At 37.2% G+C, this 24,880-nt stretch overlaps 1 protein-coding gene across 5 annotated transcripts in view; it reads left to right on the top strand.

Annotated features, from left to right (window-relative positions):
- Positions 1–394: 394 nt before the first annotated feature.
- Positions 395–24,880, top strand: part of LOC129277755 (solute carrier family 35 member G1-like) — a 29,922-nt gene continuing 5,436 nt past the window's right edge. The window contains exons 1-5 of one of the 5 annotated variants that reach the window (XM_064109911.1): positions 395–510; positions 4,307–4,418; positions 7,115–7,220; positions 17,051–17,142; positions 19,437–19,601. Coding sequence is in view for 2 of the 5 variants with exons in the window: in XM_064109913.1 (XP_063965983.1) it covers positions 20,269–21,438 (1,170 nt within the window). In the remaining 3 variants the exon portion in view is untranslated. Of the gene's footprint in view, positions 511–4,301; positions 4,419–7,114; positions 7,221–17,050; positions 17,143–19,436; positions 23,606–24,880 lie in introns of those variants that run through there. The other 4 variants (XM_064109910.1, XM_064109913.1, XM_064109914.1 and 1 more) reach the window with 4 other exon arrangements.

Below are 24,880 nucleotides of genomic sequence, written 5' to 3'. Positions count from 1 at the left end.
GATAATCATCATTTTCATATGACAAAATGTCCTTAGGCATAGAATGTCCCAGTCCGAGATCAAAATGATAACGCATATTGAGAATTTCTGCTCCGGCGCTTCGCGCTCTCAGTAATTATCTAGAATATCCAAAATGTTCAATTTTCAGGACAAAAAAAATGAAATTCCAAAAAAATTTAGCTCGCGCTTCGCGTTCGCACTGTAGGGCTTATGATATTATTACATGCACATTTATGTTGTTTTATAAGAAATTAATGCACAGATTGAAAAATGTTTCTGGATTTGCTGGTGGTGTGTGTGTGTGGGGGGGGGGGGCCCTCTGCCTCCCGGTTCTGCCGCCCCTGCCGCGGGAAATTGAAGACTCAAGAAGCTGCGCTGATGCGTATGCGCATGCGCTATCAAGATCCGATATGATGAATTGCGTAATCAAGAAAGTTGCGTCAGATCAGCTGATATTACAATACATTGGATGTTTCTCTACATGTTTCCAGCCTATATTTATGTAGTAAGGTAAGCTAGAATTTATGCTGATGTTTTCTTTTATCGCCAAGTATGAATGAATGTTAAATCAAGTGTAAGTCAATTGTAGACCTCGCATAGAGCGAGGAGATGTGAAAATTACAGTTTACACACGCGCCCGCAATCAATCTAAAATGCCGCAGCGCAGCTGCAGCTCAGACAGTGCATCGATCTGCGTAAACTTCTCGAGTGAGTACCGGTAACGGTACGGGTAGGTACCGATACTGCGATAGATGAGCCAGAGCAGAGCTACGGGAGGGTTCTACATGTTGGTCTGGGATTGTACTTGTAGTGTGGCCGATATATCGCCGAGCAGTAGAGGCGCACGGCCAATATTGGAGACTGTCTCCAATGTGGGAGATTATCTCCAATATCAGAGACTTTTGACTTTTTTGTAAAGAATTTGGGTAGGCCTATCCAATTTCAGAGACAGTCTCCAGTTTTGGAGATCAATTTCCTTTGTTTAATTACATTTGCTGCAAAGGATTACCTTGGCGGCAAATAAAAATGTGACTGATAAGCAGATTCCTCATGAAAAATTACCCCTTTTCACCGTCTACTTTAAAAATTCACCGTCTACTTTTGTTTTGATAAGGATTTTTGTTGTCAATCACACACAAAACAAATGGGCTTCTGACCTCGGTGAGACAAAATTTTGCGATATTTGGAAAAGAGGTGGGTATATTGACCTCGAAATGTGACTGAGAGACTTGTCGTGACATTTGGGAACAAGTATTGGTGATGAGGTAAGCTGGTAGTGGTAATCGTTAGGTGCGAAACTGCATTAGCGCCGGCATTAGGGGGTTAACAATGTCAGTCAATGCAAAATCCCCTCGACGGGGCTCATCAATTATCGTCTTTATTTCATAAAAATATATAAAAAGAACTGGACCAGAAGAAATATTATTATTCCGTTATGGCCTGAAATGCACCAAAACAGGAAAAAATAAACTTAAAAAGGACAAAAACAGTGATTTCGGCTGTCGCGCGACTCCCACTTCCCTTGTTTATCCGAACTTTACATAAACATATGGCTATTGAGTCCCTGTACAGATCGAGTTAGAACTTCGGTCTCTGTAATTGGTGAGTTGAGCCAACAGAGTTCAGCTCAGAGGAACAACCAATTTAACAGAGACCAAAGCTTTTTGGTCTAATGCTGGCCCTGTTATTGTAATGTCAATTGTCACAACTACAAAGTAGAAAAATACCTGTTTTCGTCTTACTCACTGGACATGGATAGACCTGAGCCAGAAATGGCAAAGACGGTGAAAGTATCAAAACCACCATGTCATTCAGGTGGCCTGTTTACACCTTTTCTTTGTTTTCCCTGTAGACCTATTGCTTTTTTAATCTATCCCCGAATGATACTGCAAGCACAAGGGGCAGATCAAACGCAAAGGGGGTAGGGACCAATACAACAACAAAATAATGGGGGTGATATTCTGAACATTTTCTTTTCTCCATATTATATCTTTTCTCAGAGATATGACAAAATCGGTATTCTGGTGGTTTTTTTCTCGCCTGCGTAGCGGAGCGAGACATAGGTATCACTATTTCCGATGTCGGCGTCGTCGTTGTCGTCGTCAACAATTGTGTTGTACACCCAATAACTTTCTATAGCTTCGAGGTGGGATCACCAAATTCATACCAGAGGTCCATCTCCTGAAGGCACAGGTCAAGTTCGAATATGAGTCGAATTTGAATAAGGTCAAAGGTCAATGAACTATCCATGACTGGCACTGTGCTGTGTTGTACACATAATAACTTTCTATATCTTCGAGGTGGGATCGCCAAATTCATACCAGACGTCCATCTCTTGAAGGTACAGGTCAAGTTCGAATATGAGTCGAATTTGAATAAGGTCAAAGGTCAATGAACTTTCCATGACTGGCACTGTGCTGTGTTGTACACACAATAACTTTCTATAGCTTCGAGGTGAGATCGCCAAATTCATAACAGAGGTCCATCTCTTGAAGGTGCAGGTCAAGGCTTTCTTTGTTCTTTTTCTCAATAAGACAAAAATGCTATGCCTTGGAACGGAAATTTGAGTGTAAAAATGGGGGTCCCCTCCGCGGCACATACCCACTATGCTTATATACTGAGTGGCCCCCCCTGGGGCATAAACATTCTATAAACTTGCTTGTTTTGCCAATTATTATAGATCTGCTCTCTGCATGGAGGATCAGCATACCAGCAGATATATATATGTTGTTGTTACATTAGATTAATGGCAGTTGTATAATGATGACTTCAAGCCTTGTGTAAGGGTGGGGAGGGGGGGGGGCACTGCGAAGTTACACTCATACTGTAAATGAATTCCTTCTAATAATCTAGAATGAATTTATATCAATGATGAGAGCAATATATTGCTTGTTTTTGCAGGAGTTTCTGCATTTTATTCATAAATCAACAAATGAAAATAGAATGATACAATAACAATGACATAAATGAGTACACTTTGTGTGACAATCGAAAATATAAATAATGAATAAGGCTGAAAAATACATAAATGAAGCATGTAAAATAGTAAAGTGGGTAAAAATGCAGGGGCCAGCTATAATAAGCAGGGAGTGGTAAATTATTGAGGGAGTGGTAAATTTAGCATGAAAAGGGGAATTCATCCTTGGTCATAAATTGGTGTGTTGTAAAGGAGAAAAATAAGTAAAACAGAATGGTAAAAATTTGAAAGAAATTGGACAAGCAATAAGAAAGTTATGGCAGCTCTAAAATTGAGATCCCTAAGACTAGGTAGATTTCAAATTGGCAACTGGGTAAGTAAATTATGACAAGGGGCAAGGGCAACTTTCCTATAGGCCATGTACTTAATTATCAGGATTTTGTCATTTTTTGGTTTATTCTATAAAAGTATCTAAATCCTTGGGACAGTACCGGTAAACTAAATATGCTATAACCCAATAAGTATATTGTTTTGCATCCTCATGAAAGAAAAATATAATTTGGAGTAGAACTTTTGAAAAAATTTTTTTTTTTAGCTATTTATTGTAGCCTATGTATTGGAGTACATGGATGATTAGTCCTGACCAAGTTTATCATTAAGACATCACGTATGAGGCCAATTTAAAGTCTCCATTTAGTGATTACCAATTTTTACAACTTTAAAGAATTCATAACTTTCTTATTGTTTGACCGATATTGATCAAGCTTTCAACAATCAACTTGTCTGATTTTTCTTTTTCCTCTAAAAACAAGTTTATTATTTGGGTTGGATTCCCCTTAATAATCCATAGCACCTCCAACTTGGCTGCATTAAAAACAATTGATTCTAGTCATGTGTCTGTCTCTTCTTTTGTTTGCTTTTAATGATTATTATCTTATCACCATGAAGAGGATACATTATTTTATCATTTAGATATAATCTTCTTATCAACATAGCCATTCTTCCTATACTTGACTTTTCTTATCACCGTAAAGAGGATACATGTACTTTGTTATATTAATATTATTGAAATATTATCATCATATTCACATCTAGCCACTATTCCTATATATGACTTTTCTTATCTCAAGAGAATACATATCATTTAGATATTATCTTCTTGACATAGCATTCTTCCTACTTGACTTATCACAATTAAGAGGATATGTTATCATAAAGCTACTGTATTATCTTATTGACGTACATGTAGCTATTCTTCCTACATGTAGCCTTGATGTGCTTGATTTCTCTTATCTCCATAGAAGGATATATTATTGAGATAATTCACATAGCCATTGTTTGTTGATTTTGTCGCTGAAGTTCATACTTCTCCCCTTTTTCTCAGTTTAGGCTGTGCTAATGTATGGTTCTTCTTGCTCTGCTGAGAATTATATCCAGCTGATTGGGCATTGGCTGCAGATCTGACCACAAGCATATACAGTACCTGCATATATGCAATTATGTGAGTATACCTTCTCTCCTGTCATTGCTAATGCTTTATTATGGTTTATTCACAATGTCTGCCCTGCTTCAAGCAGTTGGTCTACATACTTTTCTGATAGACCAAGGCCATGTTTATGCTTCCACTTTTCAGGCCAGAATCAGCGTTTCCAAACGTGATTAGTCCAAAACACGGTTGCGTCCATGCTTACTTTCATTTAAACGCTGTTTCAAAACGCCGATCGTAAACTCACAAAAAGGTGCGTTTGTAAACGTCGTTTGACCAGAATCAGGCTTTCTGGGGAAGTATAAACAGAACCACGATCGTAAACGTGTTTAAATGATGTCATTTGGTACATGCTTCCGGTGAGATGAAAATCCGCAGGCAAATACAGTCGCATTGCTCCATGGTCGCATGTTACCTCCACGGAATTACCTCTCATCTCCCTTGTTTTGCATGTGTAGTACTATTACTAGTATTAATCTTCCAATTTGTCATCACGATGAACGTTGAGGGATTTACACCCAAAACCTGGAACATGAGTGATAATGAGGCATCGCCAGATGCCCCAGTAGCATAAACAAATAGATATTTTATTATTTTGTATACTTAATATTCTTTATTTTTTTTAACTATTATCCTCAACATGGTGGAAATTATATGGCTATATCAAGAAGCTCTATGCAATGACTAAAATATCGGAAATTGGTCGATGTTTATATAACAGTCGACGTACCTTCCCCATAACAACACTAAAAAAAAAAACTTTCGAAAAAGGGCGCGTCCAATTTGACCTCGCTTTCCTGCTCAACGAAAATTATGATGTGAAGCCAGCTGTGGAGATCATGATTTCGCCTCTGAAAAGTTAAGCATAAACAGCACTCCCAGAACTACGTTTACGATTGGCGTTTTGAATCGACGTTTGAAAACGCTGATTCTGTCCTCGCAATGGAAGCATAAACACACCCTAATACCGCATGAACCATCACATGGACTAATCCCTAAAGGTAATCGCCATTTTATAGTGAAATACCCAGAGGGTCTAACTTACACTTCAATCACACAAGTTTGCTTTCTCACACTTTTAAAAATAAAAGTTTTTTACCGGTACATAAACATATATAGACTTCAGTGGCGGATCAAGGGGGGGGGGGGATGGGGAGGTCGGCCTGTGTCTCCCCCCCCCCTTTTTTGAGAGCCATAATTAAAATTTGTAATGTAAGTATACCGTTTTTACCCAAGTGTGCCCCCCCCCCCCCTTTGAAAGTGAGGACCTTTTTTTCTTTTGCTTTCCCAATTTTTCACGGACGAAATGACCTAAGAAAACATTTTTGCTTGTCAAATTTTCGTCTGGAAAATGTGCCCCCCTTTTGGAAAATCCTGTATCCACCCTGGTACATGAAGGCTTTAATAGTGGTGTTGGACAAAGTGGATATTAGACAACATGTAGGTTTAAGCTTAAAGGAGAATGAAACCCTTGAAACCAGCTGAATCCATATCAAAGAGAAAAATCAAAGAAACATATTGTTGAAAGTTTGAGGAAGATTGAATGAATAATAAGAAAGTTATGAGCATTTGAATATTGAGATCACTAATGCCATGTAGATCCTCCAATTGGCAATGCTACCAAGATCTGTGATGTCACACACGTACAACTCCCTCATTACTTTAGTACTGTACTTATTTCACTTATATTCTCACTTTTATAGAGTCTATATCACAAGGTGATGTGTTCTCTTTATGAGAGGACAAGTACAGAGGTTTCACAACATTATATCATTGATGAATCGTTTGTCATATGATTAGAATGAGCAAAAAGAGATGTTTTGGGGTATATTTTCAGTGTCCAAAAGGGGAGAGTTGTTCATCTGTTACATCATAGATCTTGGTCGCATTGCCAATGGTAGGATCTCCATAGCATTAATGATCTCGACATTCAAATGCTCATAACTCTTCTATTGCTAGTCCTATTTTACTCAAACTTTTGTTGATCTTATTCTTTGATTTTTCTGCTTTCACAAAAGCTAACTTGCTCCAAGAGTTTCATTCTCCTTTAATATAGGAAATTTAATACAAACGTGTGAATGGGCAAAATAGCAATTACACCAAATAGTTAGTACAGACAAACTATTAGTTTACTAAGATTACAGTACCTTCAATTCAGGTTTAGACCGTAATGGAAAGTATAACAAGTGAGTGTAGCTCACATGGCAATTTATCATAGATGACCCAATTCCAAATTGAATTACATTATTTTCCAAAGTAATCTATTAAACCGGCCATCTTGGCTCATTTGCTGGAACATTTGCTCTCATAAAGATTCCTTGATTTGATCCATAGCTAAGATATAATAATTGCATTAAAGATTATTATATCTTTTCATCTCTATAATTTTGATTATATAATTAATTTTCATCCACATTGAACCTGTAGGCACTGGCATACAGATGGGGGGGGGGGGGGGGCTTGCCCCACCCCACCCCAAAATCCAAGCCCAAGTTAAAAGGGAGAAAAAGACAGAAAAAATGATTGTCAGATTTTCATTTCTAAATGGCCAACATTTGTGTTGCTCATTTCAATTGCCTCTTGAAATTTTCTTACATTTGGCATGTTGTGCCATTTTTCTTTCATTTTTTGGGGCTCATTACACCACTGCCTCTAGGGCCCAGATCTGTTAACACAACATTTTAAAAACCATATTTTGTGTCTTTTAATAGATGCTCAGAAATGATTGATATTGCAGGAAGAACTATTGTCATGCTCTGAAGGACTGGTATTTGCTTCCTGTATTGGCCAGAAAAAAAAAATCTGATTTTGTGATCGGTAAGTATTGCTTCCAGAATGCACATGTGGAATAATGATTAAACCTTAAATTTATTCTTAAAGGGTCCCATGGGAGTGTTTTTATATTCACGGGGCACATAGCCTGTGATTTAACTGACTGATTCAAGGTGCAGGGATCTTTGTAGCTTTATCTGTTGTCAGTAAAAATCACTATTTGTTATATAAAATGTTCCCCCTGATGTCCAATATTTGAGTTTTTATTTATCTATCAAACACAAAATAATCATTCACAATTGGACTATAGGACTTGGACGAGTACCCTTTTTGCTATTTGATTGTTCCTCAGGGTAAACAATCATTAGATCAAACAGTTAAGATTCCTTGATTATCAGAAATCATAAAAATTTGACCTAGATTATATGCATGAACATGACCAACCAGCGATCACACATTATGAGCAAGTTTACTTTAATAGTAGAGTGTCCCAGTACAGCACCTATGGCATGTGCACATCAACGCAGCTGAATGATGCGCAGACCCTGGCAGGCTGTCATTGTGTCTGGAGAGACACAATGACAGGCATGTTTGGAATTTATGATCTTGCTTTTTGTTGTCAAATATCAAAGAATACAGTCTTGAAACTGTAATACTTCAAATCAGGCAACATCTGGCAAAGATACATTAGTGTAAAATGTACTATTCGGTTGCTCAATGTTGGTATTAAACTGATCGAATGTATTGATTGAGTTTCACTCCCAGGCCTATTGGACATGCATGTCTGAGACTAGTCTGCAGGCACAGACCCTGATTGAAACTTTCATCAACAAGTGGGTCTCCATGCAAAGACTAGCACACATAAAACTTGCTGAGTGAGTGGGCCTTCAGTACACAAGGCATTATAGGCTGCACATTCAGACCCTTAATTCGAGTGAAGGGTTTGCAGTGCAGACTAGTCTGAGACTACCTGTAGTACCATGTCCATATTGGTGCTTTTTGTGTTTGTTTGATTCATTTTTTACCATTGTTGAGTGTAATTTGCAAGCCATAAATTCCAGATAATGATGTAAAACATACAAATAAAATATATTTACAACCTAAAACAAAAACAATTAAGTAAGATAAGATAAGATAAGATTTATTTTATTTATACACGGTTAAAAAGCCCAAACAGTTCACAGACTGATTTCCATTGGGGCCGTGTGGAACATACAATTGACAAAGTAAACATTTTAAAATCAGTGTATAACGAACAATATATATGGAAAAGGAGCATCAATGAAATATTACAAGACAATCATTGAAACGTGAAGAGGAGGGGAGGAGAAGAAAAAAAAAGGAAGAAGAAGAAGGGAAAAGTGAGAGGGAGACGAAAAAGAGAAAAGACAACAGAGAAGATAACAGAAGAAGAAAAGAAGAAGAAGAAAAAGAATAATAATGTACATTGATAGTAAGAAAAAGACGAAGAAATTATATACCGTTTTCAAAAACATCAATAATTTACAACATGAAATATCTATCGGTAAATTGGAACAAAGCGGTGCATACATGGTAATAGTAAATGTGTACATGGTAAAGTAAAATGTCAAAGTAAATACATGTTTCTATAATGGACAAACAAGTACAAGAAAATGAATACAAGTCATGATTTATCAATGATAAAAACTAAACATACAAAAATGTCTGGAAAATTTATGATAACTAAACATAACTAAACATGCACTGAAATTAATTATAAAACTTATATAGTTAATACTCATGCCATATAAAAGCAAAACATATGAAATGGTTGGAAAATAATACATGTACTGGGGACAGAAAATTTAACAGAAAAATAGTCATTGTGATCCATATCACACAGATAATCTCTTTAGACCTGTTTTGAAATTGTGTTTCGTTTGTGCCGCTTGAATATTAGTGGGTAATGAGTTCCACATACTGGCGCCTCTGTACATAAACATGCGCTTTGCAGATTCAGACTTTATTTGCATTATTTCCAAATTGAGATTCCCACTTCTTGTGTTATGTGATCTTTCTTTAAGGGAAAATCTATTGATTAGATATGAAGGGGCTAAGTTATTGAGTATGTTAAACATCATTATTGCAACACTTTCATTCCTTTTCTTTTCAAGTGTATCCCAATTTAGTTCATTTAGATTTTCGTTTCCGGATGAATCCCAGGCGGTATTATTGATAACGCGAGCTGCCCGATTTTGAATCTTTTGGAGGTTATCTTTTAAACATTTGCCGCAATTTCCCCATACTATATCACAATATGACAAATGAGATGAAATCAGGGCATTATAGACTAGAATCATTGTATCCTTGTCAACCATACTTCGTATCGATTTTAGCATAAACAAACCGCGACTACATTTCTTCTGCACATTTTGAATGTGTTTTCCCCATGACAGATTTTCATCTAAAATTACTCCTAAATGTTTACACTGGGTAACTCTTGTTAGGGGGGTTCCATCAATGTGAATATTTAGCGATTCATCTTTGAATAGTTTCAGTCGATTTCTAGTTCCTAGGACAATATATTCAGTTTTTTTGATATTCAAACTAAGCTTATTGTGATCAAGCCATCGTTTCACATTTTGCAAATCTTCATTGATTTTGTTTTCTAGATCAGAGTAGTTGTTACTTGCATAATATAAAATAGTGTCATCTGCATACATACTTATTTTGCAATTTCTAAGAACTAAAGGTAGATCATTAATATGTAAAATGAAAAGAAGCGGCCCTAAAATGGACCCTTGAGGGATTCCAGATTTAATGGGTAATAAATCAGATGATATACCATGCACTGTCGTTTTCTGGCATCTTCCATATAAGTAACTTGTAAACCATTCAATTGAGTGATCCCCAATTCCATATTGCTTTAATTTTTGGATAAGCAATTCAAAATCAACCGTGTCGAATGCTTTTTTTAAGTCTAGCATGACAGAGCATACTAATTTGCCTTCATCAAAGCTTTTTAGCCATTCATCTGTTGTATTGAGTAATGCCGTTGCTGTAGAATGTAATGGCCGAAAGCCAGATTGGTAGTCATTAATCAAATTGTTCCTGTTCAAGTATTCATACAATTGATCAAACACTATACGTTCTAGTAGCTTAGATAAAATAGGTAATATCGAAATTGGCCTGAAATTAGAAGGTTCATTTGCACCGCCTTTATGTAAGGCACTAACTCTTGCCTTTTTCCACTCCGTAGGTACACATGCAGTAGTAATAGACACATTTATAATATGTGCCAAGGGTTCAGTTATACATGGTATCGCTATCTTTATAAGTTTCATTGGTATCATATCACATCCCATCGCTTTGCCACTAGACATTTTCAATAATTGTTTCTTTATTTCGCTTACAGTTACTGGGACAAGTTGAAAGATATGAACTAACGAGTGCGGGTGAAATTGCATTGCATTATTATTTTCATTTGCAGACCCTGTACTGTCGATTGTATCGGCAAGTCTAGGGCCTACCTTTACGAAAAAATCATTAAATGTCTGTGAAATTTTTTTAGTCTCATGAATTTCTTTCTCATCAACTATCAAGCATTGAATTTTTGTATTTTTATTCTTACGTGGTATCAATATGTTAAGGTTTTTCCACGTGTTCTTCACATTTCCTTTTGAATCTTTAATTTTCTTTTGGAATGTTTTACGTTTGTTTTGCTTTATTTTGTAAGTGACATAATTTTTACTCTTTCTATAAGCTTTCCAATTTGCGCGCGTACGCTTTCGAGTCGCTTTATCTTTCAATTTGTCTCGTTTACGAATTAGATCAATAATTTCAGTATTTATCCAAGGTTTTCGGTGTTTCTTAATACGGCTTTTCCTAATAGGGGCATGAAAATTACACAATGAAGAAAATATTGTTTGGAATTGAAGAAGAGAATGATTAACATCACTACATGTATATACACTTTGCCAATCGATGGCTTGTAGATCAGAAAAGAAAAGATTTTCATCGAAATTCTTATAAGTTCTATAGGTTCTATACACATGCTTTGAAGATGGTTTCCGGATTTTACCCCATTCAATATAAACAAGGGAGTGGTCGCTCATTCCTATGTGAAGGACGCCACTTTCGACAACTTTCATACAGTTAGAGGTATAAATTAAATCAATGAGCGTGGATGAATGAAGAGTTACCCTTGTTGGTTCGTCTATCACTTGAGTAAGAGAATAATTCTGGCAAATATCAAGTAATTGTTTTGTATATTAACAAGACAATGGGTTTCCATTGATATCACAATTGAAATCTCCTAAAAATACGACATCCTTTTGTTCTTCATCAGTTTTTGATAGAACGTTCTCAATAACATTAAAGTATACATCCGAAGAATCAAAAGTATTTTATAATGACTTTATGTGGTCATCATTGTAAAGGGGAAGTATTACTAATCAGATATATAACTTCACTTTTCAAAATAGTGATCAGAGTTTGCAGAAATCAGCTCTCAAAAATGATTTATTTTCATGCCATATTTCTGCTTTCCACCGGTCCTCTTGCGAGCTCCAGCTGAGTGACGTCACACAATGAGCAGTGAGCAGCTGAGCTGACAGCAGCCCATTGGAGACGATCTTTCCAATCAGCGTTTTTTGCTCTTAGAATTGTTTATTGCTCTTGATATTGGTCTTGTTATATAGATAAAAGTTTGAATTTACTGAACAGTGAAAAAAAGTGCACATTTAACGTATTTTGGTAACCAATATTTAGCTTAGAAATTTTTTTTTTTTCAAGAAATATATGTGAATAAACAAAGCATATTTTCACGTAGAAATCACACTTGCGTCACATTAATATTATAATCAATATAAAGCATAGACATTCTTCTTTATGACTGAACAAAAATTATGAAATTTCATTAAGTAGCAAAGTCAGGAACCACAAAAAAAACATGGCAATATCCATCGCGAAATGACTGAAATTGCAGTTGAATTGCCGAAGCATTATTAGGCAACAGCGGCGAGCGGACTTTATTTCATATATCTTTAAAATGCCATTCCGGTAGGGCAATGGTCTGTGGCCAAATGCGTTGGCCATTGTTTTGTCATGTGCGAGGACCCTGGTTCGAAACTCTGGATTTTTTTTTTATTCCTTCCCCGTCCCTACCCATCTTTTTTTCTCTTTTTATTTTCTTGTGAAATTCTATTCAGACCTGTATTTATCAAATCTTGCTTATTAATTGCTGCTTTTGATTTTCAAGTTCTTGATTAGATTATTTCTACTCTTATTTGGGATGGGAGGTGTAGAGTTAAAAGTCAAGTCCACATCAACTAAAAATTATTTGAATAGAGTAATTTCCCTTGTTGTTTTTACTCAAAACAGTCATATACACAAAACAATGATATGCAAATTAGAGTTGTCACTCACATCACATTCGTTTCTATTTTTTGTGGCATTTTGTTTTTTATTCTTTGCAGATTTGACGATAGGAAACTCTTCATCTGATCACAATAGGTTATATTTACGGAACTGTTAAAATAGTAATTATATAAATTTGAATCAAAGCTTTTATGAAATTTCCTGCAATATCTTGTTATTTTTCTTTAAATTCAAATGAATTTTTGATTGCGTGGACTTCTCCTTTACTCTTAATGTAGGGAATGCATAGCAAAATTTATCCAGAAACAAAATTGTCTTAGAATATGCAAATCAGTAATTGGACACATGTTCACTTTTCTTTCATCCAGGCCACTTCCTCACATCCACCAGGCTTTCAGTCTTATAAAAAAAATGATGAACCATCACACAACAGCACACAACATTCACAGTGCTTCACAATAAATATTTCACTTCTGTTCATACATGCAATAAATATTGTGGAAAACAAATAAAAGGCGTACCCATATTCAAATACCGTTTAAAAGGACAAATATATTCTACCTTTCAAGAAAAATCAGCACGTTAAATATCTGATAACAAAACATAATTATGGGGCACTGCAAGAAACTTATGTTCAATTGCAAATCAAGCGTAAGTCTTAAATTCAAATTCAAGCGTAATAAGGTCGAGTTGCAATCGCAATTCAACTACATGTTTAATCAAAGGACTTACCCTTGATTTGGGACGTGTGATTGAGTATAACATTTCTCGCAAAATGCCCTAGTAACATTAAAATTGTTCTTTCGTTTTAAATTGTGTGTTATTATTTTTGACAAGCTGTATTCCTGTCCAAGTCAAATTTCTTAGTTCTCTCCAAAACTGTGCTCAAAATTGTTTCCAAGATTGATAAAGAAAATTTTTCTTTTGTATCATTATCAGTCCACAACTTGCAAACCGTAGGTCCTGGAAAGATTGAAGAAAAAAATGGCTATATCCAAATCATAGTAAAAGGACATGATGGAATCTCCCAGATTGAGGTAGCAAGCAGAGACCAGATGTCACCAGAGTCAGCAAGTGTGTAGATCTGTGTGTAGAAGAGAGAAAAAAGAAATAGTTTAAATAATCAAATCAAAGTATGAATTTAATTATCGTGATGATTGATGACGTGCGGTGGCATGTAATTCCCAGTCAACAACAAATGATAGTAGGTTATTAAAGACACCTGAAAAGTTCCACTCAGAACACTGGTGCTCTACCGCAAGTGATGTTTGTGTAGGCCCCACTCCACTTCACTACCGCTACACTACAGTACATGTACGCCACACCTACCCGGGTAGGTGTGTAGCGTAGTGTAGGCTGTAGCAGTAGTGAAGTGGAGACTACACGAATATCACTTGAGGTACGGTGCTCTCTGAGTCTCTGTGTCATTACAAAGATTGCATTTATCTTCATTGTTGAAGGCAGTACGCATGCATATATGCAGCAACACTCTAATCAGAAAGAAACACCAGACTCTAATTTTGGCCCACCCAAGGGTTCATTACATGCCGCCGCGCACAGAAAATTCAAGCCATAGAAGTCGTGTGTTGTGGACCCAAGAAGTGAGATCCCAGCACGCGCGACCCACTAGTAATAGAAATCCACTGCCAAACGCGGTTCGTGGTGCGAGGTTAGTATACTAATACTAACCTCGCAATACGTGTGAGTGATTTTGGCCAGGAATCAGGGTAATCACCACTCACACGTATTGCGAAACCTTCCTCTGAAACAGCAGATTTTCAGCCATGGTCCATACCAGTGCTCCTAAATAATTTGAATTAATTTAATCGCCTGCCTGAGTCCTGACCAGTTTTAGAAATCTGAAGAAAAAATCTGCTGGAATTGTGCAAAAACATTATTTCTAAAATAAAGACTTTTTAATTTTAATAGTATACGCCAAAATGCATGATTCTAAACTTATATCAGATCTGTATCTGACCTGAATGCATCGTCAGAACAAGTACAGTTTCCAAACATGCTTACCTTGACTTTTGACTGGATCAAACAGCGTAACCTGCAACATGCATCGGGAGCAAGTGAATGGGACCGTGCAGCTTGGAGTTTTTCAATAGTTAGTAGAGCAACACAACGAAGACTGTCGAGTGGACAAAATCGATCTTTCCAGTTCACAATTCAATAAAAACCGGGCAAAATAACACAGTTCTGGTTCCCTTATAGTCTGAAGTTGTCGAAAACAGAATTCGGATATCACAATACATGAAGAAAACGGTAAATTCGAAGAAAAATAGAGACCAGGAAGGTGAATCAGCTATCACTGTACTGCTGGCTTGCACAGAGCTAGAAACTAGAGAGCGGCTGAGTGAGTCGATCATCATGTGACGTCATTATTCTCGACTGTATTTGATCGCGGTCTGGGGGCGGCTGGGGGGCTGAGAAGGGTCTCTAATAATTTCATTTCTTGCATTTCCACGACATCAATAAGACTTTTTAGTGACATATTTGTGTATAAAAAGACAAGACCTTTCCATTCATATATAATTTGTCTATAATCATCACTTTCGTGAATTTTCTTTGGATGTATACTTTAAACAATTCAATGCTTGATCCAGGTGGTCTATACCATGCCAAAACAATTATAGACGATGAAGTTTGTTGTTTTACTTCTATAGCTATAAGTTCAATATCCTTGTTCATAAGATCGGGTCTTAATTTGTGGCTAAGCTTATTTTCATTGACGTATACTGCCACTCCTCCACCTTTGTTATTCCGATCTTTCCTATAAATACAAAAGTCTTGAATGCGTAACTGCTCATTTATATCACTGCTTAATCTAGTTTCATTCAATGCAATCAGGTCTAATTTAAGATCTTCAACCATAAGTTGTAGATTGTCGATGTTTGATAATATAGTTCTTATATTTAATTGTGCTATTCTAAAGCCATGTTTCGTTTCCTTTATATGACATGATCTCATTTCTGTCTGACATTTGTTCAGAGAGATTCCACCTTCGGGTTTGTAGGGTGGAAATGATTCATTATCCATATGTTCCACCGGATCATTTTCAACGGAATTAATTTTCTGAGTGGGTTGTTGATCTAAGATTGAAGTGGATTCATTTGTTGGGTTATCTATTGGTGTCTGGAGTTCAAGAGCTTCCTTGCCGTGGACAGACAATCTACCCAGTCTCTCGGAAATTCTCTATTTGCTGCTTTGCGTCGAGACCTCGGATAATACTCATTCCACGGAAAAGGGGGAGGCTGGTTCATCTGATTTCCTCGTTCAGGATCGATTGAAAAGTAACTTCTGGGATAGGGAGCGAATTCTTGATCAGCTTTTGAGTGTGGTAATTCGCTATGATTTAAAGGTGGGAATGCATCATCATAGTTTTGTGACAAGTTACGCAGGAATCGAATGATGTTTTTCGCGAATGCAATTATTCCCCGCCGATTGAGGTGTACGCCATCTGCGTTCAGATGGAGGACAGGGTCGATATTACTGTTGTCGATTACCGACCAACTACGCTGATTGGCTGAAAGTTTAATTGCGTCATTCACCTCCTCAACTTTAGCATGTTGACGATTCGTCTCATTTAACCTATGTATGATTGTTGATACAGCGATTGATTTTACACCAGGGACTTGATGGACTTGATCAAGAAGTGAGAATGTCTTTGCAATTATTTCATCAGACTCGTCACTTTTCAAGTTGTTCGTCCCGAGATGTACGATTACTTCGCTGACTTCGCATTGATGTGCAAGATTACATGCATCACTGCAGGCGTCTTCTATTTTGGCTCCATTCAGAGTTTTACAGATTACCTTTTTCCTTTGTGAGAGTTTAGATGGTCTGATCTGTTTTGTCATTGAATCTCCGATGATTAGCACGTCTGCTTTCATTGGAGTCTTTGTTAGGGTAGACTTATCATGGTGTTCATTTATGGTCATTGGGCTTTCAATGTTAGACGTTTCGTAATTCTTCATCACGGTGTCTATTCCAGTACCATCACTATTTACACATTTCCCTATAGGCTGGCCCATAAGAATTAGAACTTCTCTGTGGACCTTGTATTAGTAATTTCTTATTTCCCCTTTCTTGTAAGTCATGTAATGCTAAGACATTTTGAAGTTTTAAGCATTGTTTAATTCTGGTAGGTATAAAGGTCAAGACAACTACATGTATTACCTTTTCACATTTCCCATTTTGCCTTTTCCTCAGATCCCTTCGCCGATTACATTTACATTATTTTATCAATAACACTCCTTAGGCTGGCCCAAGGGTTACCTCAATGGCCATGTACATGCAATTGTTTTCTTGCATCCATGTATGTTTAGCCACAAGATTGCTCTTCCATTGCATGGAATGTGAAACACTAGGCACAAAATCATCATTGTCTCAAACTTGAGATGAGAAGCAAAAATGTTACATTATAACTGTGCTATAAAAGGTCAAGTTATTCAGTTTATATTACTTGTCAATTTAAATTATTTTTTGCCGACCTGTAATTCATGCTTTATTTATTTATTTTTTTCACTCAGCTGTAATTGTTGTGACCCAGAGAGTGTGCTATCCTGTTGAGGATGCCAGCTAGGTTTGAACACCAAGTCTACAACAGAACACAGACATTGAGGTAAGGTTTTTCAAAGGGGGTGGGGCGAACTTTCCAACACTGTGATTTCTCTCATTGACTGTGTGTTATAAATGGGTAGTCTTGAAATATACCTTTTGAGATTTACCATTACTATTATGCAGTGGATGAATTAGCCTATCATTTTATTGTGAAGAGAAACTACAGTATTTTTTTAGAGGAAAGATGCCTGTTCTGTTACTTGGTAAATTGTGTTATGAATGTCATGAGGAGTGAATAGTGCGAATAGTGGAGCGTTGTGGCCCAGTGGATTAGTCTTCGGACTTTGAAACAGTGGGTCGTGGGTTCGAATCCCAGGCATGGCGTAATTTCCTTCGGCAAGAAATTTCTCCACATTGTGCTGCACTTGACCCAGGTGAGGTAAATGGGTACCTGGCAGGAATTCATTCCTTGAGATGCCACCGCGCTGTAAAAGGCTGCGGGGCTAAGGCCAGGGTAATAATATCCTATGAAGCGCATAGGGACGCATTTGGCAGTGATATGCGCTATATAAGCACGTTGGTAATAATAATAATAATAATGCAGTTCTTCTATAGCGCATTTCAGACCTGACAGGACTCTCAATGCACTTTACAGAAATAATAATAATACAACATAAGGAATTACTTAGAATAACACTTAAACAACATCAACATTAATCAGTTACATATGGCATATAAGTATTGTAAAAGGTCTATTTGAATGCTTCATTAAAGAGAAATGTTTTAAGTTGGGATTTGAAAAGTCCAGGATTATTTTGTGATCGGAGAGTACTGAGGAGGGAATTCAAAAGGGTTGGGGCACTGTAGGAGAAGGACCTTTCGCCATGCATCTTAGTTCTTAGTCTGGGTACTTGATGGAGTTGTTGAGTTGATGATCTAAGTGTCCTAGAGGGGGTGTATGGAGAAACAAGTTCAGAAATATATTGAGGCAAGACCATGGACAGCATTAAATGTTATTAGAAGGAATTTGAAGCGAATTCGTGATTTGATGGGTAGCCAGTGAAGTTCTTTGAGGATTGGGGTGATGTGGTTGTGTTTCTTGGATCTGGAGACAAGTCTTGCGGCTGAATTTTGGATTCTTTGGAGCTTTGCTACATCTTTGTCCGGGGTTCCGTACAAGAGACTGTTACAGTTATCAAGAAGGGAAGATACAAAAGCGTGAATAGGGATCTCAGTCACATTCTTACTCAGGTACGACCGAATCATTCCAATACGTCTCAGAGCAAACGAGGCCTTGCGACAATTATTATAATTATTATCATTCAAGTAGGCCTATATTGCAAGACTACACTGCTCAGAATGATGCATTATGGGTAATGAAACTGTCCAGATACATGTATGAGCAGTTGATGACTAGGGGTGGGGCTATAGAGGCGGGTGGTTCTTATGCCCTTTAATTCATTCATGGCGTTTTTTTTTTTATAATAAAGGCCTCCATAAAAAATTTGGGATCACCCTCTGGTGCTCTTACAGGAGACGTAACAGTGGCTTTTATGTGGCAAGTGAGCTCTTGAGCAACGTCCTCTTGCTTGGACTATCCAAAGTGGATAGTCGCACAACCTGTTAATGAAGAAATGAAAGAAATATCACAATAATGTATTCAAATTGTGATAATCATATTAAGTGGATATATGATTCTAGGAGGATTCTTGAAATGAGTACAGACGGTTTGCCCAATTCTTTAATTTTTTGTCTAGCGAAAATACAAATGTTCTCACTTCAAAAGACAAGGAAGGGGGTTTACACCTACATCTTGGGATTCTATATAATATTCTTTTACTGTACATTTTTTTCTCTCTCTTATGGCTCCCATCTTTTGTATTTCTAATAATAAATATGCATGCATAAACTTGGAGTCTCAAATTATCGCCCACCAAGAAAATATCTGAAACATTTGTGTGTGGATGAATGTGATATGGTGAAATCTTGTCTTACTTTGTCTTGTAAGGTAAGTGAATTAGTTCTAATAAAGGCCATGGCCCCGTTTCATAAAATGCTGATATGATAGCAACTCTTGCTGGGATGTCTCAGCTACCATGACAACAGTGAAACTTCTGCTTCCTGATTGGCTTTTCCAATGAAATTTGACATTCCAGCAAGAGTTGCTATTATGCAACTTTTTTATGAAATTGAGCCCAGAGGGTGTTTATAAAACCATTGCATTTTTATTTTTCTTAAAAGCATTACTCATTTATTGTTGATATTTTACTGGCAAATGTTTGTATCAGTATGTAGTATGAATGTAACTTAATGGATATAGATTATATATTCTCTGTTTGATTTTTGTTGATACAGGCATATAAGCAGCCATTTGGACAGTGAGTATAGTGGCAGATGTCAGCAGAGATTGAAAGCTAATGGAAAAACGTTTGTCAACCTTACAGAAAGCTATCCTTTTCCACGGTCTGCATCTCAGCCAAGAGCAGAGTTCTTTGATTGGTTATTGCTTACCTAGCACATGTAAGCTGTAGATGATACTAGCACTCATCAGGGAACAAGAGGTATAGAGTATAAGGGAAGAAAGAAAGAAATGAGGTCCGTGTTTGAGCTGGCATTTATCAGAATTCTGTTGATAAAAAAAACTTTCAAATTTTTTTCATAGTGAATGATTAAGTAAGAGCGAAGTAGTTAACGTTATAATGAATATATTGAATTTTAATTATAGGGTGTAACTACATGTATGTACTGTACTTATAATAGCTTGAACAGAGAAGTATTTCAATTGAACAGTATTTGAAATTAATTTTAATGTACACGTGTAAACTTGTATGTTTAAGTAATGTTTATTTCTGTTGATAATATGGTTGATAAGTAATCAACGCTTTGCAACTCTATGTAATGGCTGAAATAACTGCCGTCAGACGGTTAATAGATAAATTGCTGAACAGTGTTCTTGTATCTTCACAATTTTCAAAATCACCATCAAAAGCCATAGGCTTTTCTTGTGATTACATCCACATTTTGTTGTATATATTATATCTGTTTGCATTTATTGAATTATTGATAAATTGAAGAAAGGCTGATCTACTGATAGGCTGAATAAAGGGATTCTTGATAGTGTTTTTTTTGTCAGTAATACTCCTTTTTTCATTCTTAATTCTAATCATAATTATTGATATTGATCACAATGACTAAGAAGAAGTGTGAGGATGGAATAAATATCCGGGAAAGACATCAATGTGGTGATGTTGCAGGGTCGCTTGATAATCAAGGTGAGGAATTGAATGGGAATGATAGTATGATATCGTCTAAGATTTCTTTAAGGGACGTGCAAGAACATGAACTTTGTGCAAGGTTTAGGAAAGCATGTTCTCTCCACAAGGGACTGCTCCTTGCACTTCTGTCCTGTATATTCCAAGCAAGTGGCGCGATAGGGGTTAAACTGCTCTATGGCAGAATCCCACCAACTGAGATTGCTGCAGTTCGACTGCTCTCCTATTTTCTCTTTGCAGCAATACTCAGTTTGTACCATAAGATCTCTCCCCGGGTTACTCTGAAGCAGCTACCTTGGCTGCTGCTCAGAATCACTTGTGGAACCATTGCAATGTGCCTTGCCTTTTACGCCTACCAAAACATCCCTGTCGGTGATACCAATGCGATTATCTTTATCAGTCCAGTCCTCACAGGGTTCTTTGCTTGGATCCTTCTTGGTGAGAAGTTCACCCTTGTGGATGTTGGCTTAGCTGTGCTCGCACTTGTTGGTATTGTCTTAATCGCTCGTCCGTCTTTCCTCTTTGGGAATTTTGGAGAGGCCTCAGGAGAAAGGAACACTGTTTTTGGTGTTGTTGCAGCATTGCTTGCTGCTCTGTTTGCATCGTTGGTATTCGTGCTCATCAGGAAGCTTGGCGGAATCAGCCTGCATCCTTTCACCCAGGTTTTTTACTTTGGAATTTTTGGTTTTATCATGACAACAACGTTGACTGCTCTTCTTGGACTCCTGATTGTCCCCAGATGCGGGATGGATCGCCTCGTGCTCATCTTTGTTGCCGTCGTAGGCTTCCTGGCGCAGATTTCCATGACTTATGCATTCAAATTAGAAAAGGCAGCTTATGTAGCCGTTGTGAAGAGCAACAATGTCATCCTGGCTTTCCTGCTTGAATTTGCCATCTTCGGAACTGTCCCATTTTGGCTGTCATTAATCGGAGCTGCTTTGGTTATGGCTAGCTCTCTTGGTATTACAGCAAAGAAATGGAAAGCATCTCGTTCTAAAAAAGAAACTGACGATACCAGTAATAGCGATGATGACAGGGACTTAGAAAATAAAGATGAGACGGAAGTCAATATCAGAGAAAGTTGACATGCTTTTACTTTGAAAATTTTATTCTTCCTTGTATGCGATATTCATTATTACAGTAAGCCACATCCAAAATAGTCTTTCGACGATCATAGTCCATATTGGAATCACAGTGGATTAAACTATTTATTTCAAGGATTTTATTTCTATTTCTCCGAAGACAATCTTCATTGAAACACTGTATTATTATCTATTTTTAGCAATCATATTCCATTCATGAATCATGATGGATGAAATATTTTCAGAAGTACCGGTAAAAGGAAGTTTGAAGAAGGGGTTGTAATTCTAAAAAAGAAACTGATAATACCAGTGATAGGGATGATGACATAGACTTGGAAAATGAAGAAGAGATGGAAGTCAATGTCAGACAAAGTTGACATACTTTCAGCTTGAAATTGTTATGTTATCAAATTATTGTTCAAACTTCTACCAACCTTTACAATGTTTTTAAAAAGCTTTTATCTACTCGGGGGGGGGGGGGGGGGGAGGGGTACTCACGAAATAGGAATACGGGGCTGTGCCGCTGGAATGGGTCGCTTTTTTGGAAGAAATCTTCAAACGTGGGGTGTAGATTTATGCTGGAAAATCCATAAACATGGCCCCAATTTTTAGATACTGGCCTTGAACATGGGTCCATATTCTCCTCCAATGTCTTAGGTGCAAATACGAAATGACCTTGCATTTTGGGTGATAACAGAGAGAGAAAGTTGTTGCTTGGAGGGATGTCTTTAATGTCCTGTTTATCATATCCAAGGGGTAGCATTTTATGACAAATGTAGAGAAAACCAGACTGAGGGTATCTACACACCATTCTATCAATATCTTATTAGATCAAGTGAATTTTGTCCTTAGTGGCAAATGAGTTCCACCTGGGTGGTCCTTCCAAGGTGGATACATGTAGTTGTGCAACCTGGGCCCGTCTTACAAAAATTTCATTTTGGAGGGGGCGGTAAATCTTCGCGTGCCAACACTTACAGAGCGCGCGAAGCGCGCTCCCTAGGGGGTGGGTGCAGGGAGGGGGAGTTTCCCCCTCCCGCGCGAAGCTTTTGGTGTTTCATAAATTAAAATGAAAAGGAGCCGTCTCTCTTGTCTCGAGTACCTATATCAGCTCCAATTTAGTTGACTATATTGTGATTTTGAACCTTGTTTTCATAAGTGATTGTGAACGCACAAAAAAGGAATACAATGGAGGAAATTAATATAATAATAACCCCGCGCGGAAGCTGAAGCGTTTTATCAATTTTTTTGCCATGAAAAGGGTCCCGAGAAAAGGGTATTCTCAATGGTATATTGAATACTTCCCTTGGAAAGATCAGATTTGATTACAAACAATTTAGCGACAGTGCATATCTTTAACTCGCAAAACAGAGGAGAAGAAGTGTATATGCCGGGAGGAAGTTATTCCTCCCTCCCCGCGCAGAGCAATGAAACTCTGGATTTCAAAGAGCGGACGTTTCATCAAATGCAGATATCTCTAATACCCCATCGGCTCTAATTCAATTGATTTTTCTAAGATTATTGAACTTCATTACAAGGAAAATAGTGCGCAAAAAGTTGAAACTTCTGTGATTTATTGAAATTATATAGAAAAGGATGCCTAATTTCTTTGACTTATCCTGAAGCGCTTCATTTTGAATTATAAAGGAACTTAAGTGTCATTCAAAATATCAAACTGAGGGCGCAAAACAGGACAGGAGATGAATGTGCAGGGAAATGACATGAAGTATAATAAAATTTGATAAAAAATATTGTACTTTTTTATTTAAAAAGACACGAAATTTATACCTTCATCTTTTAAATTAGGAACCTGTTTGCCCCAAAATTATGGTTGTTTAGTAATGAGCTGAAAAGCGGGAGAAGTTGACTTTATGGAGGTGACGGCAGAAATTGATATAAAGATTTTACCCGCCCGGAGCCGACCCGACCAGAAGTTGCGCGATAAAAAAAAAAAGATAACTTTATATACTTCGGCCTAACCTTACTCTAATTCCATGCCCTGATGTATACATTTGAACTTTAACTGGCAAGAAACACATAATATATAGCTGAGGTGAAAAAACAGGGTTGGAAAACAATGGAGAACTTCAGTATTGTCATTTAACCGCGCGCTGCGTGGAAGCAAAATTCATATATAAATTTAGAGCAAGAGTGAAGGAGTTTCTCTTTTGAGAAAAAAAAAAAGAAAAAGAAAAAAAAGCACAATCAAAGCTACCTTTCTTCCCTTTCCTCCCTTCCCTTTTCCTTTTCTCCTCTCTTTTTTCCCCTTTTTTTTTTCTTTTTGGGGACGTTTTGGGGGGGGCGACTGCCCCCACCACCCCCCCTGGATACGCGCCTGCTTGGAAAACATTTTGAACAAACATGCATTTTAGATGTGGGCATTGCTGGCTTTCCATAATTGAGATTGATCAGATCAATCGCAGCTCTTTGTAAGACGGGGCCCTGATTGTGGAGCTATATAAAGAGATGTCACTATTGTGATGATCATGGCCCCATCTGGCAAAGAGTTGCGCTTGATCCGATCAACCACAACTATGGAAAGCCAGCAACATCAACATTTAAAATTCATGTTCAAAATATTTTTAAGGTATGATGTACAGGTAATAATAATAATAATAATAACGCAGTTCTTGTATAGCGCATATATCACATTTTGTCATAACGTCCGTATGCGCTTCCAAAGGACTTGGATATTAATTGTTTTCTTGACATTTCAGTGTGCTCTTTGTTTACAAAAGGATGATGTGCATATTTCTTGTAGAAAAATTTTGACATTGATGGATTTCCGAATAGATTAGGTTGATCAGATCACTGCAACTCTCCATGAGAAGGGGCCCAGGAATTTATATACAGTAGGAATCCTTGAAGAGAGGGCACCCATTTATTTTCTGATAAGCAAAGACAATTTGCTGACTTTTCTTTGAGTTGTGCATGTACAGGGCAATTGAATGTTACAGAACTTGTTTTAGTGCCATTGCAATTTACTTCAAAAAATATGTGTCATTAATAATACATTCCTGGAAAGGAATACTTTAATTAATAGTGATTTATTTACAGGGTTCCCACAGTCATGGAAAATCCTTGAAAAAATTGTCATGGAAAGTCAGAGAAAAGTCAGGGAATTTGGAAAATTTGTGAAAAGTAATGGAATTGCATTTACCTCTTGGCTATGGCAGCTTTCCAGTTTGTCGTGTCTTGCAACTCTCATACTCTGTGATCATACTCTGCTGTTATAATTGGTGTGCATGATTTCCATTTTTCCCAGTTTTGTGACATCCTAACTCCTGGGACGTCACAGGAAGTCATGGACGCAGCAATTTAGTCATGGAAAAGTCATGGAATTCTGTTTTCAAATTTCTGTGGGAACCCTGATTAATTTATTTCAATATAAAAAAATTGCACACATCAGCCTTACAGCTGTATTGGATACATTTTACAAATAATCATG

Source organism: Lytechinus pictus, chromosome 15 (genome assembly GCF_037042905.1).
Source record: "Lytechinus pictus isolate F3 Inbred chromosome 15, Lp3.0, whole genome shotgun sequence".
In the NCBI taxonomy this organism is placed as follows: Eukaryota; Metazoa; Echinodermata; class Echinoidea; order Temnopleuroida; family Toxopneustidae; genus Lytechinus; species Lytechinus pictus.
The sequence above is the reverse complement of the archived record's forward strand: the minus strand, read 5'-3'. Positions and strand labels throughout refer to the sequence as shown.